A 16,414-nucleotide genomic window follows, 5' to 3' on the forward strand; every position below is an offset into this window, starting at 1 on the left:
CAAAAAGACGTAACTAATAAAAAATTCAAAATTCACTTTTTGATTGATATGTCCATCATATTTCATCGAATTACAACTCCCACATCATTTTATGAAAAAAAATTATTAGTCACGACTTTTTACATTTCAGTTACGATGTTGTTACGTCTTTTTGCATTTCAGGTGACGCTATGTATTTAATACTTGCGCCGGGTATTTAATGTTCGGCTTCGCCGAACGTCGACTTTTTTACTTTTTTTTCAATTGACTTTGTGAAACATTTCTAGTTTCGGCAGGTACAAATATAATCTGCGTGATGAGGTTAAAATGCTGTAAGCGTAAATGCAAATAGGAATATATACATAAAAGTGTATCGGTTTCGATAGTTATGGGTATCGAGATCGATAAATTCATGTGAATTTACATACATACATTGTATCTTTAGGTAACAACAGCGCTAGAGAATTTTAGCAAAGGGTTCAATATACAGACCTTTAAATATATCGATAATTACGTCGATAAATATATCGATAACTATACGGAACGACATATTGGCGATGACGCTAGTTATATCGAGCCTCCGCACCACTAAAAGTAATCATCTAAATAAAAATTTGATTACATTTAAAAAAATTTGGTAGTTATTGTTATGCTCTTAATTTCAAATGTTGTTCACTTTATTTTTTTAAAAAAAAGGAAATACATACATACATATTAAACGCAAGAGAAACATTAATTTTTTGCATTTATTATTCTTGAGTAAAATATATATACAGACTTAATTCAGAAAAAAAATTAATATTGCCGCGCAAAGCAATTGTGATATACTACATATGTACTATGTATGTGTGTATGTATACTATTTTCATATTATTTTTAATAGTTTTTTTTTTAATTCTAATAAATTTTAATCCTTGCCGATATCGATTAAAAACAGGTTTGCGCCTACTAAGCATTAAATTTTCGATTTCAAATTAAAAAAATAATAATATTGTAATAGTCGCTTGCGTTCAACTAAATGGTAATGTAGAAATAGTCAGGCTAAACGCAATCATAGCTATTTAAACCTCAATCATCATTCGTCTATCAGACCCCATCAGTTGCATATCTTATTTATTTGCTATATAGAAGTTATTTAAGTACATAATAAATACTTTAAGCAATAGTTAATATATACAGAAGTGAAAGATCCAGATAGACGTCAGGAAGTTTGTTGGCCAGGCATTAATACAAAAAACGGTTCAAGTCAAAAATAAATAAAACCAGTAATTTGTAAGCAAAAAATAAAACCGATTTTAACGTTCATATCAAAACTTAAGAGTACTGTTAATTTTTTCATGATCAAATGATGGGATCTAAATCAAATTAGTATGGGCCCACATCTGAGCTACCACCTTTCATTTAAAAAATAATTATAAAAATCGGTTAACGTGGTTTAAATTTATGCGGTAACATACATAATGAATGATTAAGTATGCAATTATTTTGGTACCAACTTTTACTAACGGCCCAACGGATTATTATTTATTCGTTCCTGATGTATGTACATACATATCGCTTGATTGCTGGGAGAACATCGTAATATAGAAACAAATCGAAATTAGTAATTTCCGCTTAAAATATAAATAAATAACTAAAACAAAATTTTAATAAATCGTGGAATTTTATCTAGATTTTCCTCTTTTGCGTTACAGTTGAAAGATATCAAAGTGAAGCTTATTTAACTAAAGGAAAATTGGAATTGTGCATGTCTTCCAGCAACAAACGATATGTACTACGAGTATACATACATAACTAGGGGCGAAGTTCATATGACCAATTTAAATGTTGGTCGATGATTATTTTCGAAATTCATTTTCATATCAAATACTTAAATTATATTTTATTTTAAATACAAATTCACAATTTTCTTTTTATGATCTTAAATTCGAGAAAAGCGACACGGACTAATACAAACTCATAGTGCCAAGTATTCGAAACCGAATGATTTGCTTTTCGAATCGCGATACAAAAAAAAATAAATTCTTTTCTAAGTTTTTGAACATAATTTGGTCATTGAGTACATATTAAAAGCTAGCATTAGTTTTAAAAATTTTAGGTGCATATTTTGCGTTTTCAATACAAAAGGCTCTGATTAGTGACCTTTTTAAGAAGATTCCTTTATAATAATTTGCTCTCAAGTACAACACAATCAGAGCTGGGTCGTAATGATTCCTTTAGGAATCAAATTACTCCCAATTACAGATTACAAGGAATTGTAATTAGGAATCAATTCCTTCAGTCCACAGCAAAGGAATCGATTACTTTTTCAATTCCTTGAAGTAATTTCAAATGTAATTGGTTTTTTCTTTAATTCCATTACAAGGATTTTCATATTGTAATTGGAATAAATTACGTGCTAGTAATGTAATTTTTTTTCTCCAATTCCTTTGAAAGGAATTGAAAATGTAATTGATTTTTTTTCAATTCCATTACCTGGAATTGCAAGAGTACTTTAGTTTTTTCAATTACTCAAAGGAATTGTAAAAGTAATCGAGAAACTGAAAGTTCATTCACGAATGTACAATGTGGAATTTTCGTTGTGGTCAAAGATTAAAATCGAAAGCACACATTGGACATCTTCTATGTATATCTATATATATAAAAATGTTGTCTTCGTATGTCACGGTCATCAAAACCCGAGAACGGCTGAACCGATTTGAATAATTTTTTTTTTATTATTCGGTATAATACCAGAACCAATGATATCACAAAAATTTGGAGGGTTGCCACCTATTTTAAAATTTTTAAACCCAATTATATTGATAAAATTAATGACTTATTACAATATGGGTATCAAGTTAAAGAGGTTTAAGAAAGATAACCGCTGGAAGCATTTTTGACGAGGGTTGCCACCTATTTGAAAATTTAAACTAAGTCAAATTGTTAAAAAAAATGAAATATTGCCATGTGGGTGTCAAACTAAAGAGTTTTAAGAAGGCTTACTGCCAAAAATATGTTTGAGGAGGGTTGCCATCTGTTTGAAAATTTAACTAAATTACATTGATAAAATAAATAAAATATTACAATATGGGTATCAAATTAAAGAGGTTTAAGAAAGATAACTGTTGGAAATATTTTTGAGGGGGGCTGCCACCTATTTGGAAATTGTAACTCAGTTAAATTGATAAAGTAAATGAAATGTTGGCATGTGGGTGTCAAACTAAAGAGTTTTGAAAAGGCTTACAGTCTACCATGAACACTTCCAGAAATATGCAATATGAAAAGTTCGGTTTATATGGGAGGTGCCACGCCCCATTCTTCAACCATGCAAATTTTTCTCCATGAGTATGGAATTGGTCTTATATATGTATATATCACCATACCCAGTTCTAGTCCTCTACCACAAATATATGCAGTTTGAAAAATTCGGTTTGTATGGGAGGTGCCACGCCCCCTTTCAATATCGAAACTTTTTTTAGCCTATAACCATCCGTGGAAAGTCTGCAGTATATTCCGAAATTTCAAAAAAATCGGTACGGCCTTTCTCGAGCTTTGCGAACAGAAAAAAATGCTTTTCAAAATATATATTAGTATAGACTAGCCAATATCTGCTTGTTTTGCGGCTTAAAAACTACTACCGATGAAAATCGATGGATAAATAAGCAAGTTTGCAAGGGTTAGGTTGAAGTGGCTGCTAGGCCCAGAGGGCGCCAGCACACTTAGGCCCGATCATAGCCCATTGTGATCTGCAAGGGTTAAGTGAAAGTGTAATAATTTTTTGTATAAAATACTAGCAGGAAATAATGTTACCCATACGCCATATCGTACATGACCGAATGACCATGTTTAAGTTTGATTTTTTTCATTCGCAATGAAAACTTAAAATGAAAATAACTTGACTAAATGACCTTATCTAAAAAAAACGCTATACAGTTCCGTAACATACTACTTAAAATTAATTTTACGTCTCTCGGCGTTTTTTGTGTAATTTTAGCGTCGTTACAGTGTTATCATCAAAATTTAGCCATAGCAATGAAATTTGTTTATAAAACTCTTAGGAGGTAGGATCTCCAGTCCCACAGGGCTCGTAATTCAAGCGGACTCTATCCTCATTTGTAACGCAGGATACCAGTAAGAGTACTTCAAAGGCCCCAGAAGGCACGCAATTTTGGGTAGAATTAAGGGTACCATAATATATGCAATTAACTCGGTGCATTTTTATAAATACGCAGGGATTAGTCCAAGAGAACAGCAGTGCCCAAGGCAGCAACATTTATGGGTCTCATCTGCCGCGAAGCGCGTTCGCGGTAGGATCTGGAAAATTTAACCGTTACCCTATAAACTGAACAGCTACAGTCTAAGCTATTCAGTTTTCTTAAAGTCCAATTAGTAATACTACTTAGGTATAAGTTGTTTATTCAAGGCAGTTAGCAACCAAGAAATTTAACAAAGCTATTGCAATTCAACAGTAAACAATTTTTTTTTATAAATTTTTCGATTACTTTTTAAATTACTTTGAGGAATGGAATTGGAAAAAAAATCAATTACATTTTCAATTCCTTTGAAAGGAATTGGAAAAAAAATACATTTTCAATTCCTTTCAAAGGAATTGAAATAAAAGAAATTACATTACTAGCACGTAATTTATTCCAATTACAATATGAAATTCCTTGTAATGGAATTAAAGAAAAAAACAATTCCATTTGAAATTACTTCAAGGAATTGAAAAAGTAATCGATTCCTTTGCTGTGAGCTAAAGGAATTGAATCCTAATTACAATTACTGAGGAATGTAATTGTAATTGTAATGTAATTGCATTTACCCAGCTCTGAACACAATACTCAAATATGAAGTCATATCACCAGAAATGGGAGTTTTTTGTCATCTTTAAAACAGTGCTGAAAGCAGTTCTTTTATATCAAGCAACAAAAAAGTAAAAGAGGAAACGGGAGTAAACGCGAAAGGAAAGGAGAAAACGGCTAAAATTTTACGCTTTTATTTGGGTATAGTGCGCCATGAACCAACGACTCCAGGTCACGCAATAAGCCATCGTTATATTTGTAATCGAATTTCAGAAAAAAGTTTTCGTAGCGTTTTTGATGATTTTCGTTTTGTTTACATCCTCTTCTTTCGGTTCGGCGTGGCTTTTTTTTAGCAATTTGATGTTTTTTATAAGCGATTTTAATTTTAATTTTGATTTATTACATTTATTACAAATTTATACTTAATATAAAATGAAGTGCTTTGTGATTGCCAAAGGGCCTAAATTTGCGTTAAAAGTAGGTGCACATTTGTGGTCAGAACGTTGGCATTGAAAAATCTACCCGTGCTGATGATATGCGATTGTAAAACATTTTCAATCATGAAAACCATATTTTATGAACACTTTTTGCTAGTTTTCATCAAGTTTCACTTATTATATTTTCTAATAAATACCAATATATCGCACTCAATCACCGGTGCTTTTTCGATTTCTTTGTTTGTTTTCATTCTTAGGCAGATATCAAAAACGCTCAGAAATTTACTTTTTTCATTCTTTTCCGACTGCGTGACCTTGTTAGTTGGTTCATGTAGCGTGCATTGGTACTCGTTGGCGTCGGAAACCGCATCGCATAACGCTCAAATTTAGGGATGGCATTATGTTCATTAAAAAATGTTGGCTTCTATTAAATGTCAGCTTTATCATTTCGCTACTTTGGAATTGAAAACGGCAGTATAAAAGCATAAATTTCAAAATTTTTTGGTTTAGAGATGAAAAAAAAAAATGTTTTCAATTTACAGATTAAAAAAAAAATTGTTTTCAATTTACAGAATAAAAGAAATGTGATTTATGAATTAAGGAACTCGTAACCTTTTTATTCGAAAAAAATTTTAAATTTTGAATTAAACATTAAGTTTGATCGACTAATTGAAATATTTAAAATATAACTCACTTGACTCAAATTTTAATTTCCTTCCTTAAATCTTAGCCTAAAGTCCGAAATCTCTTGTTCGTAGTTTAACAATTGCTAAGTGAATAGCCAACAAGCGTTTAACTACGGGTTCATATTTACAATCGCATGGTAACTATAAAGATTCGAAGATATTAGAATTAAACTTTTCTTAACAAGTCACTGTGACTACAAAAATTGATAATTGAACCCTTGTCAGAGTTTATCTACACACTGTGAATTAGGCTTTAGTAGTGGTATTATCTTTTTATTTTTTATTATAAGTAACATCACTTTTCAGTTTGCCTAATATTTACTACCATAGTTAAAAAAAAGTATTTTAATTTATTGCACAAATTTTATAAATAAATTTCTCATTTGATAGGTCCACTATAACTAATTTTTAACTCGCCTAGCAATTAAAAATTTCATTAATTTTTTTTTTGTTAGAACTAAAAAGAAGAAAATGTATTTTTTCAGTAGTTTTATTTAGTTAATTTATCTTAAAAGATTACTTCGCATTTAAATGATTGATATATCGTCAACATAAAATAAAATAATCAAATAGTTAATAAAAAAAAATAGACTGTTGCATACGAGAATATTACCAAATGTATAAGTGTATAGAATGCAAATGTTTTAAAAATAATAAAAACAAAGTTGTAACCAAAAAAACTATGCCATAAGTGATGGAAAAGAAACGAATTCTGTGATTATGTTGTTATTGTACCAACACATGTATGCATTTAATCTTTCATGTTGTTGTTGTTGTCACTAGGTTAATATGTAAATAAGCGAATGAAAAAAGAAATAAAATTAAAAAAAATACAAAAGACTCATAACAGAGAAAAAAGCAGAAAATATGCATAAAAAATACGAAAAGAGCTAAGTTTTCGCCTAGTAAACATATTTATTGTATATTACTAGAACGTATCGACAAGTTAAATCAATAAAAAAGTTCACAAATTGAGTTGAAAACCAAAACAATGCGCTTGTTTTTATTTAAAAAAGAAAAAGAAAAAAAGTTTGGCTTTCCTATTCACATAGCCAGCGGACAATCATTTTCACCCATTTCCACACATATTATTATGCATTTTATTCGTCGTCCTTTATAAACATTGCTCATTAAACTTATTCACACTGTTAAACTATATACTTTTTTACAATATGCAATCGTTTTTTTTATATTTTTTCTTAAATTTCGCACTTTTGCAAACTTTTATAATTTTTCCATATCTACTTCATACATTCTATAAATCATTCATACACCAAGCTTCATAAAAAGTATATACATATATAGTACATAAATAGGTGGGCCTGCATAAAATGGGTGCTGCTTCATATTACTGCAAAAACCGGTCACGCTAAGTAGATAAAATTTGAACTACTTAAATTGTGGACATTTTTGACAGTAATTAGGTTTGTTGATCACACACACTTTCTTCTAAGCTTTTATAAAATACATAGTTCTAGTCGCCAATGAATACAAACTAATAGATTCTTTTTTCTTTTTCCCATTCACAGGATTTTCAATTATTCATAATTAAATATAAACAAAATTTACATAAACATTTTTTTTTAATTAACCCAATTTGGAAATTTCTTAAAATTCTAACTATTTTTACTACTTACCATTCTCATTGCAGTGTCAAATGGGCCATTTAATGTGTGCCGCTTGTTTTACACATTTACTCGCTGATGGACGGTATGACTTTAAAAAATATTTGAAAAAAAAAAACATCTATCTATACATATAAACATTTTATAATCATTAAAAAAAAAAAACAATCATTAACTGCAACTCAACTTGTTCTAGCATTTTTCAGCACTTTCAACAAATTATTTAAAACAAAAAAACATTTTTTATGTATTTATCCTTTTCTTATTTCTGCAATTTCAAATAGTTTACGCGATCAAATTGCCACCTGCCCAAATTGTCGGGTTGAGATTTCAAAAAGCACTGCATCACGTAATCTGGCCGTGGAGAAAGCCGCCTCCGAGTTGCCCAGCGAGTGTCAAGTATTTCAGCGAAACAAATAAAAGCATTTAACAATATTTTAACAATGTGTTTTTTTCTATTTTCTAGTATTGCAATAAAGAATTCCCATACAAGTCGCTGGATCGCCATGAGCAATACGAGTGCCAGGAACGGCCTACAAACTGCAAATATTCACGAATTGGCTGTCAATGGCGTGGACCGAATCATGAGAGTGCGTACCTATTGAGCAAATAAAGCGATTAGCATATCCTCTATTTCTTACATTATTCATATTTCCACAGCTACTGAGCATGAACGCAACTGTTTGCATCCCACAAAATCGGGTTACGAGGTAATGGCTGCACTGGAAGCCCATGATGCCAAAATTAAGGAGGAAAAGAAAATGTTTAGTACACTTATAGATTTGCTGAGTTATGAAAAGATTATATTTAATGGTAAGTAATAGCATACTTCACACTAAAAATATGTATTTAATAATGTATTTTTACTCATGTGTATATCATTTTGTATACTTTTTTCAGATTTACAAATGAAACCCTATCGTACCGATGAATATGTACACAAATTATTCTATGAGACGGCTAGATTTACGGCATTCAATCAACAATGGGTGGTAAAAGCACGGATTAATAATAGTCAACGTGATCCGCACCAATCAAATGAACGTACCATAACGTATCAGGTATTGCTATGTATCTAATGTGAACAATGCAGTTTGTTGCATTAATTCTTTATAGTTAAATATAAAAAAATTTATTTGATAACATATCTAACTCTTTTATTTTAACAGTTAATTTTGAAAACAAAAACCAGCACACCCATGAGTATTCATTTCTTTGCTTTGAAAGGACCCTTCTCAGATATGAAGGTGGCTACACAAATCTACAAACACGAATTTACAGACCAAGTAAGTGATTGATGAACTCAATTTCATTTCTTATTTATTGCCGTTACCCATGCAGAAATGCCCTAAAATACATTTTAAGGTAGTGCGATTTCTCTTAGTTTTTTCTCAGACACATTCCCATAACAAAATTCAAGGTCCAACCCTGAAAGCAATTTTATGTTAATTTAAATTAGTGGTGGTGACCGCACGATTAGGCGATTAAATTTTTTTTGCACAAATGGTGATAATTTTCTTGAAAATTTCCATTTTTGGAGCCCTAGAAATTCAATCCTTCAGTCAAATGCGAGATATTGGGCCTGTTCAATAAAAACTAAGTAATTTTTGTTAATAAATTTGCAGATCTTTTACTTAAATTTATTTGAATAAATCGAGAGTTCTGAAATTAAAAAAAAAACAATTGCTTAGTTTTCATTCATAAGCCCCATTAAGTCTTCAAAATTTTAATCGATGTGTCATGGCCATCGAGAAACCTGGTAATTTTTTTTTTAACAACATTCGAAATCATCGCTAATGAGTTTTAACAAGCGCACGTACTTCCGATTGCGCGCTATTAGTAGCTAAAATTTAGGCTCTAGGTAGTGCCTAGATGTATCTGAAATTGGATAATAATCTTAAGAGGATTTAAGTCGATCATAAAGCGGACCCCCTCCTTGAAAGATTCCTGCGCACGGGCCTGGAGTAAGTAATAAGCAAATCGTCCATCGACCAATTGCGAAACCACCTATCTACTACACTCAAATTTTACAGGAGAGCAAAAACACGGTTTCACTTTGAAGGCAAGGCCATGACAGGTGGTATGTTCTCTAGCTATTATTTTACAAATCGGTTGTTTTAATAACGATTTTATGATTTTTATGCATAAATCTCGATGCCTGGAGTTCAGGGTTACCAAATCTCATTTTTGCCACAACGGCGATTTAGGCGGTTTTGCAAAAACATCTACGAAATGGAAACCTCTAAAAATATTTGATCGAATTTTTAGATCGCGAAAGAATCGTTAATAGTACAGCATCAAACAGTATTAAAAATATGCTATAGAAGCACAACAGTGAACAAAAGCTTAGCTAAGTAGCAACGACATGCTAAAACAGTAGGGGTATTCTCCAAATCTTGCAAAGCCATTGCACGTAGCACGGATTGCACGGATTGCATAAATTGCAAACACACAACAAGAAAATTCATGGGAAACAACATTTCCTATCGCTACAAAATATGCAACGTCGAAACCCATGTATATATTTTGCAAAATAGCATAGCAAGATAAAAGCGACCCTGTGCTAGTTGTTTTGTTGTTGGAATTGCTACATATTTCTCTCATTCCTCTCATCTCGCTCACTTAATTTTTTTTTGCTGTCTCTTGTTATTGTATTTGATACATAATTTCGCTGCTTGCTCCCCATGCATGCTACCACTTTGCAATGGGGTGTTCTCGTACTCTTCGAAATTTGGAATAGTATTTTTGCATTTCGTGCAATCCGTGCATCGTGCAAGACTTCGAGAATACCCCTAGTATATTTGAGATGGAATGGCATGCCACAACACATTGTTTGACTTGACATGACATAGCAATGCATGAAATTTTTGAAAGGCATTTTGCAGTTCTTTAGTATGTAAATATCGTGAAAGGGAGAAAAAAGTGAGTTTAAGCTCCAACTCGATTTTCAGTACAAACTCTTGAGCTTGAGCTCACCCCTTCAGTGCAAAAATTGAGTCTGAGCTTAGGCTCACTTTTTATGCATGACGCTCAATATGTTCAGTGTAACAGATAACTAAACGTACCAAAATTGGCGAAGATATGTGTCTTTCCATTTGTCGTTTTGTATGCCAAATGTATTCATTGATCAAGTTTTTCACAAAGTTGGAATTTTAAAATAATTTTCTATATTATTAAACGTGCGATATTAATTTACATAAGAACTGAGCTATATAAAATTTGAACTCACTCAGATGGGATATTCTCTATGGTATCCTTAGTTCGCTAATTCTGGATTTTCTTATTGTGTTCTTATACTTATTTCGGTAATTAAAATACAGTAGTTAAGTTTTTTACTCATATTGCTTCCAAAGGCCATGTATTCAATTAAAAAGCATTTCCTTTTACTGAATAAAAAATGTGACTTAAAACTACTGCTAGCTGACTTATGCAGTAAGAAGAAATTTAAAATATGTGTATGTACATACGATAATTTCACAGCTCTCTTGAAATTCATATTTTACAACTTTACCTAAATGATTATTAAGTTGCCTTTATTAGTTTAAGATAGTTTCAAAAGTCTTATCATTTCTTTTTGGTTGTTTGTGTTTCCGACAGGGTAGGAGTATGATGTATTGTGGAACGATTTTCCGTCATCCCAAATTTGACAAGGGATGACGGAAAATCGTTCCACAATACATCTTATCATTTCCTATCACAGACATTCAAGTTACATTTTCTATATACATAAATAAGTAAATATGTACATTTATATACATATACTAAAAAATATATACATACATACATATATAAAATAAATTAAGATATTTTCCATTTGGTATTTGTCTATACGTATGTATGTTATAAAAATGTACTAAAATCTACAATATGAATATTTGTTCTCTACAGAGTAGCGAAAGTGATTATTACATACTACCACTGCCGGATAGCTCTGAGTGCAATAGGCTCTTATCGAACAAAGGAATCAATTTCCGGTATGACACAATCATTTACGTATTCGTATAAACGATAATTATTTTGCTAATTACCTTCTCTTTTCAGTCTCTTGATGTTTTTGCTTAATAAATAAATAAATGTTTACTACTTTATTTATATTTGCAAAGAAATGATATAAGTATATATATATATATATTTTTTCGATTCAATAATATTTCATAGTTTAAGCTATGTTTTACATATAAATAAGTCGTTTATAATACTTAAAGTTTAATTCATTAGGTACGCATTGATTTGAAGCGGGTAGCAGTTAGAAAAAGGGTAAATTGGCGCACTCGAGTTGTCAATCGTCGTAAAACTGCTATACGTTGAATTTTATATTTTGTATACATATATCTGAATCGTTTATATTGAAAGTGGCATAAGTCATTTCCACCTCTTAATAAAACACAATGGCAAAACATACCTTTGGCTGATGAAGTTGAATGAATAACAGATGCGTTGAGATACAGGTAAATGATCGCTGAAGTCAAATGGTATGAAATGACTTATGCCACTTTCAAAATAAACGGTTCATATGCATGTATTGAGAGTGTTCTATCAAAAGCGTACATATACATACATATATTTTTATTATGATAATTTGTCCACTAAAGTTATATACATAAATATATATATATTTTAAGTGAAACTAAAGTTAAACTAATATTTACACACTCATATATGTATGAATGTACATCCAAATACACATATATATGTAAGCGCATGCTCGTACATATAAAAACATGTGGACAAAAGTAGAAAAAGATGCTAAAAGTTTCGTCGAACACGAATACACGTAACACATCTTAAAATTACTATAGTTCAAATTAAAACAAAAATGTTCTTTGACGTAAACTCAAAGACGAACTAGGTTTAGAAAAATAAAGCCGCCATGCGTTTTCATTTAATATGCCTTCACATATTCTACTATATATAAATATTTAAATGACAATTGATTTCTAAAATTTTGGCTGCTTAAAGGCGGGGTCCATCGTTCTAGTTAAGAACTTTTATTCCATATAGTTGTTGTTGTGTTTCTCTCCCAATTCGGAGAAGGAGAGCAACTGAGAAAAGTTCTGAACTCTTTTGAGTTGTTAACTGAACTTCAGCTTTAGTTACGAACATTTTTGATATTTCCATAATTAATTTCAGTTCTGAAAACTTTATAAATTTATTTCAAATTACTTAAAAGGAAAAATTAAAATTGGCAAAATACCTTCAAATTTCCAATTGCTAAAGTTGTAACTTTGACAGCACGAACTATAGAATGAGTGATGAATCTACCTTCAGACCCTTCTCTTCGTGAAAGAGGATGGGTAAGTGAAAAAACCAGTGAACCAGAACGATAAATCCACCTTAAAATTAATTCTTACTTACATACATTATGTACCTTCAGTATCTTCTCCAACCACAATTCAATAAACATACTTCTAATTTTCTAAGCGTTTGTCGTACTGCAATAATTATTTTCTTTTCATAATCGTTGAAGCTTAAGTTATGTATACACAATTCTTGTTTACACTTGATAAATTAATAAAAATAATCGAGGGTAGAATTTCATATGTATGTGTAAGGATCTCAACATCGCTATAACAAAATAAATTTAGATCAGCGTAATAAGAAATAATAATTAAAAGTAAATATAATTGCATATATTTAATCTTCAAATAAAGTTAATAGCTAAAACAATAATATTAATGTACCAAATAAAAATTCATTTGTATACACACATAGTACGTACATACAAATCAACACACATTGTCATTATAATGAATGCAGATGTTCACTTTCTTCTCGCATAACATACACCATAGCGTACATGCATACACACATACATAGGTCAATGTACTGTAGATTGTACACTGCAGCGCTTATAAATATTAATAAATAAATGTATTACATACAAATTTAATTTGTAATGCTTCTATTAAAACAATAAGGATACCCGTGTCGATAAGTCACGTCACTGTAAGAGCCAACACCACTCGATAAGTTCTAAAATGACAAATGACACAAGTCGTCAACTATTAAATCATTAATTAGTAAACTCATATGATTTTTTTTTTTCTGCATCACTTGAGTACATACATACATACATATGTGTTGCAAAATTTTCAACGGTTAGCAATATTCGAATTTCTATTACAGCTTTATGAGTTCATCAATTTGTTCACAGTTCGTTGGAGTTTAGGTTTACACTACTTGCAGTTACCAATTTTTTGCACTCGGTTCAAAATTAGACGTTAGTTCATCTTAATCACAGTATGAAAAGAAAGTCACAATCACTCAGTCATTCCCTTGAAATATCTGTGTATCCCGAAATTAGATATCTAATAGTGGAAAAATAAGTCACAATTAACAAAAAAAACAGATCTCGGCTAAAGAACCGGTAAACGAACTGTGAACTATTTGCTTGGCGTCCAATTTCAGAAGAGAATTTGACTTTTGCCGGACATACATTGGGTACATCGGGGCTAGTCTGGTTAAACAGGAGTTTACGTGGGTATCTCTTGGCAATTGAAGCTCTTCTGCGATTGTGCTCGATGACGGCATTCACAGGACGGTAGTTACTGAAGGTGGCGGCAGTCTCCCGGTGAATGCCGTTTATTGCCTGCCTATACAGTGCCGGTTCCAGTGTTCGTGGCGTGTAGTCCTGGACCTGGTCCTTCAGTTCGTAGAGGTTCCGCCTCAAGCAAGTGCATGTTTAGGTGCTCACATCTCTTGCAACCTTCTAAGAGCTGCTTGCTGAGCTCCCTTACTGGCAGCATTAGGGCCTCGCATCTAACTACTCGGCTACAGTTGCCGTCGATCGGCTAGTGAGAACGCGTAAAAAGAAAATTTCTATCATTCGTTGGTGTGCCCTTTGAAATAGTGTAAATCGATGTAAACTAGATAACTTTAACAAAATGGGAATTCGGTAGAATTTATTATGTTTCTCCTAATAAACTATGAAGCAATCAATTTCAAATTCTCTTCATACTGCATTTCCAAATAATTTTATTGTTGCATTCATCCAGTCAAAAACTATGTAAATTTCCGCGTTGCACCTTTCCAAACTAAACAAGTTTCAATAAATACGTAGTAAAGAGACTATAAACAAAAGTAATAAAAAGAAAAATTGTAATGTTAAATTAATTTTTCTCTTTCGCACCTGAGCATAATTACATACATACATACATATAACATTTAGTCTGAGAATACTTTGTAGATCTAAACACGTTAAAACAAAAAAAAATCAAACAATGTAAAAAACAGCAAAAAATAAATCAAAGAAATCTTCATTACAAAAGTAAAATCCTTGATAAGACAAGTTTCAATAAAGAGAAATAAAACGAATTTTATCTATTTGTTTTTAATTAACCCGCCCATTATGAATTTCCATACGATAGACGATAAACGTTTGTAGGCGTTTCGTATGACATTAGTTTTCATATTATCTTTTCATATGCCCGACAGATGTATTAATTTGAATGTCTGTGAGTTTTGTTCACTTTTTATCGTTAACCAACACAAATCAGCTACGCTAACTTTCAGATTTGCTACGACAAACTTCGTTTCGTAATAGGGGATAACAGAATGCAAGCGTTTATTGTGCATCCTACGAATTCATAATAGGGGTAAATACATATGTATATACATATCGCTACCTTAGAGTAAAAAATTGCACACAGTCACAATTTAAAACTTGTACAGGAGAGGAAAAAACTTCTTATAGCCATTTTCTGTAAGTATTTCGCAAAACTTTGAATACAACATTTTGTAAAGCAGCACTCCAAACGAATTAGAGGGATTCGATCTTTTTTAAAATATTTCGTACTATTTTGGTATTATCGAATTTTCAGAGCTTTTCTTGGACTTAGCAAATTTTCCTTTCATTGAATATAAACGAGAAAACATAAAAAAGGACCTTTACCCTTTTCGAAACGATGCATTTTTAATTTCTCTAGCCTGATGTATCAAAATATGTGTTTTCATGAAGAGTGGACTTAACAACTTTTCACTCTAAGCTAGCGATATGTAGATGATTAAGTTAGAATCGGGGAATCTTTACTCTCCTGAAAATTCTAAGCAAGCAGCGATTTGATAAACAGGAAGGCTATTCAATAAAATGTTTGAAATGCTTTTTTGCTAAAACCCGTTTCGCGAAGAGAGCTGAAGATTTAAACTATTCTTCAATCCAAAAGACCAGAATTGACATGTTTTCTGATCTGCATATCCACGTTGATTTTGATCTTCGTGAGTCCTGAGAATCATTTTACCAATAATAAATAAAATTAGTTTAAAAAACTAAAAGCTCGCTATTAAAATTTACCATTCGTACTGTCATCGGGTTACTTTAAAAAGGAAGTTTAAAGCAATTCCCATTCGTACTGTCATCAGGTATGTAACTTGAGAATGGAAATCGCTGCATCTTTTAGGCGCATCAATATTACATAGTTACATCCCCAGCTAATAAAAGCGTGGTAAAAATAGATTAACTTATTTTAATATATGTACAATATAGATTTATTACACCATAAAATTTATATTACAATTTACTCATCAATAAGTCCATGTTTATATTTAATATGATAAGAAATAGCATCACGTGGATTTTTTTTGAAATCTGGATCTTTAAGTAAAGCCTGGTAGGATGAGACCTGTCTTATGAATTTCTCCTTTTTCTTTTTTAATTTTTGCTTAACATTCAGTTTCTTTTCCTCCCTTCCTTTTTGATTACTCTGAGTAGATTCATCAATGTTTTTTATACCGGTTTTAATATCCGACTTTTGTTTGCTCAATTTGAAGAGCTCATCTAAGGATGGCAGCGCGTCCTTTAAGGGCTTCAAATCACCAATCACAGCAGTCTTTTCACGATTTTTGCGCGCAGCTTCCTCCTTCCGTTTCTTTTTTAGTAATGCAAACTTATTCATAAGTTGTTTGTG

The 16,414-nt window shown here is 31.4% G+C and overlaps 2 protein-coding genes across 4 annotated transcripts in view; one reads left to right on the forward strand and one right to left on the reverse strand.

Moving 5' to 3' along the window:
• Nucleotides 1–14,825, forward strand: part of LOC118746751 (cysteine and histidine-rich protein 1 homolog) — a 25,905-nt gene extending 11,080 nt beyond the window's left edge. The window contains exons 2-9 of one of the 2 annotated variants that reach the window (XM_036480655.1): nt 7,538–7,596; nt 7,796–7,910; nt 7,978–8,101; nt 8,172–8,324; nt 8,412–8,572; nt 8,681–8,797; nt 11,400–11,485; nt 11,553–14,825. In XM_036480655.1, coding sequence (XP_036336548.1) covers nt 7,538–7,596; nt 7,796–7,910; nt 7,978–8,101; nt 8,172–8,324; nt 8,412–8,572; nt 8,681–8,797; nt 11,400–11,485; nt 11,553–11,580 — 843 coding nt within the window. In that variant the 3' untranslated portion in view covers nt 11,581–14,825. The other variant, XM_036480653.1, reaches the window with a different exon arrangement.
• Nucleotides 14,826–15,971: 1,146 nt separating this feature from the next.
• LOC118746753 (protein FAM207A) overlaps nt 15,972–16,414 on the reverse strand; it is a 23,309-nt gene continuing 22,866 nt past the window's right edge. Inside the window, exon 2 of one of the 2 annotated variants that reach the window (XM_036480659.1) lies at nt 15,972–16,405. In XM_036480659.1, the coding sequence (XP_036336552.1) occupies nt 16,025–16,405 (381 nt within the window). In that variant the 3' untranslated portion in view covers nt 15,972–16,024. The remainder of the gene's footprint in view (nt 16,406–16,414) is intronic. The other variant, XM_036480658.1, reaches the window with a different exon arrangement.

The sequence above is a fragment of the Rhagoletis pomonella genome, unplaced genomic scaffold (genome assembly GCF_013731165.1).
Source record: "Rhagoletis pomonella isolate Grant_MI unplaced genomic scaffold, Rhpom_1.0 Rhpom_scaffold_00011, whole genome shotgun sequence".
In the NCBI taxonomy this organism is placed as follows: Eukaryota; Metazoa; Arthropoda; class Insecta; order Diptera; family Tephritidae; genus Rhagoletis; species Rhagoletis pomonella.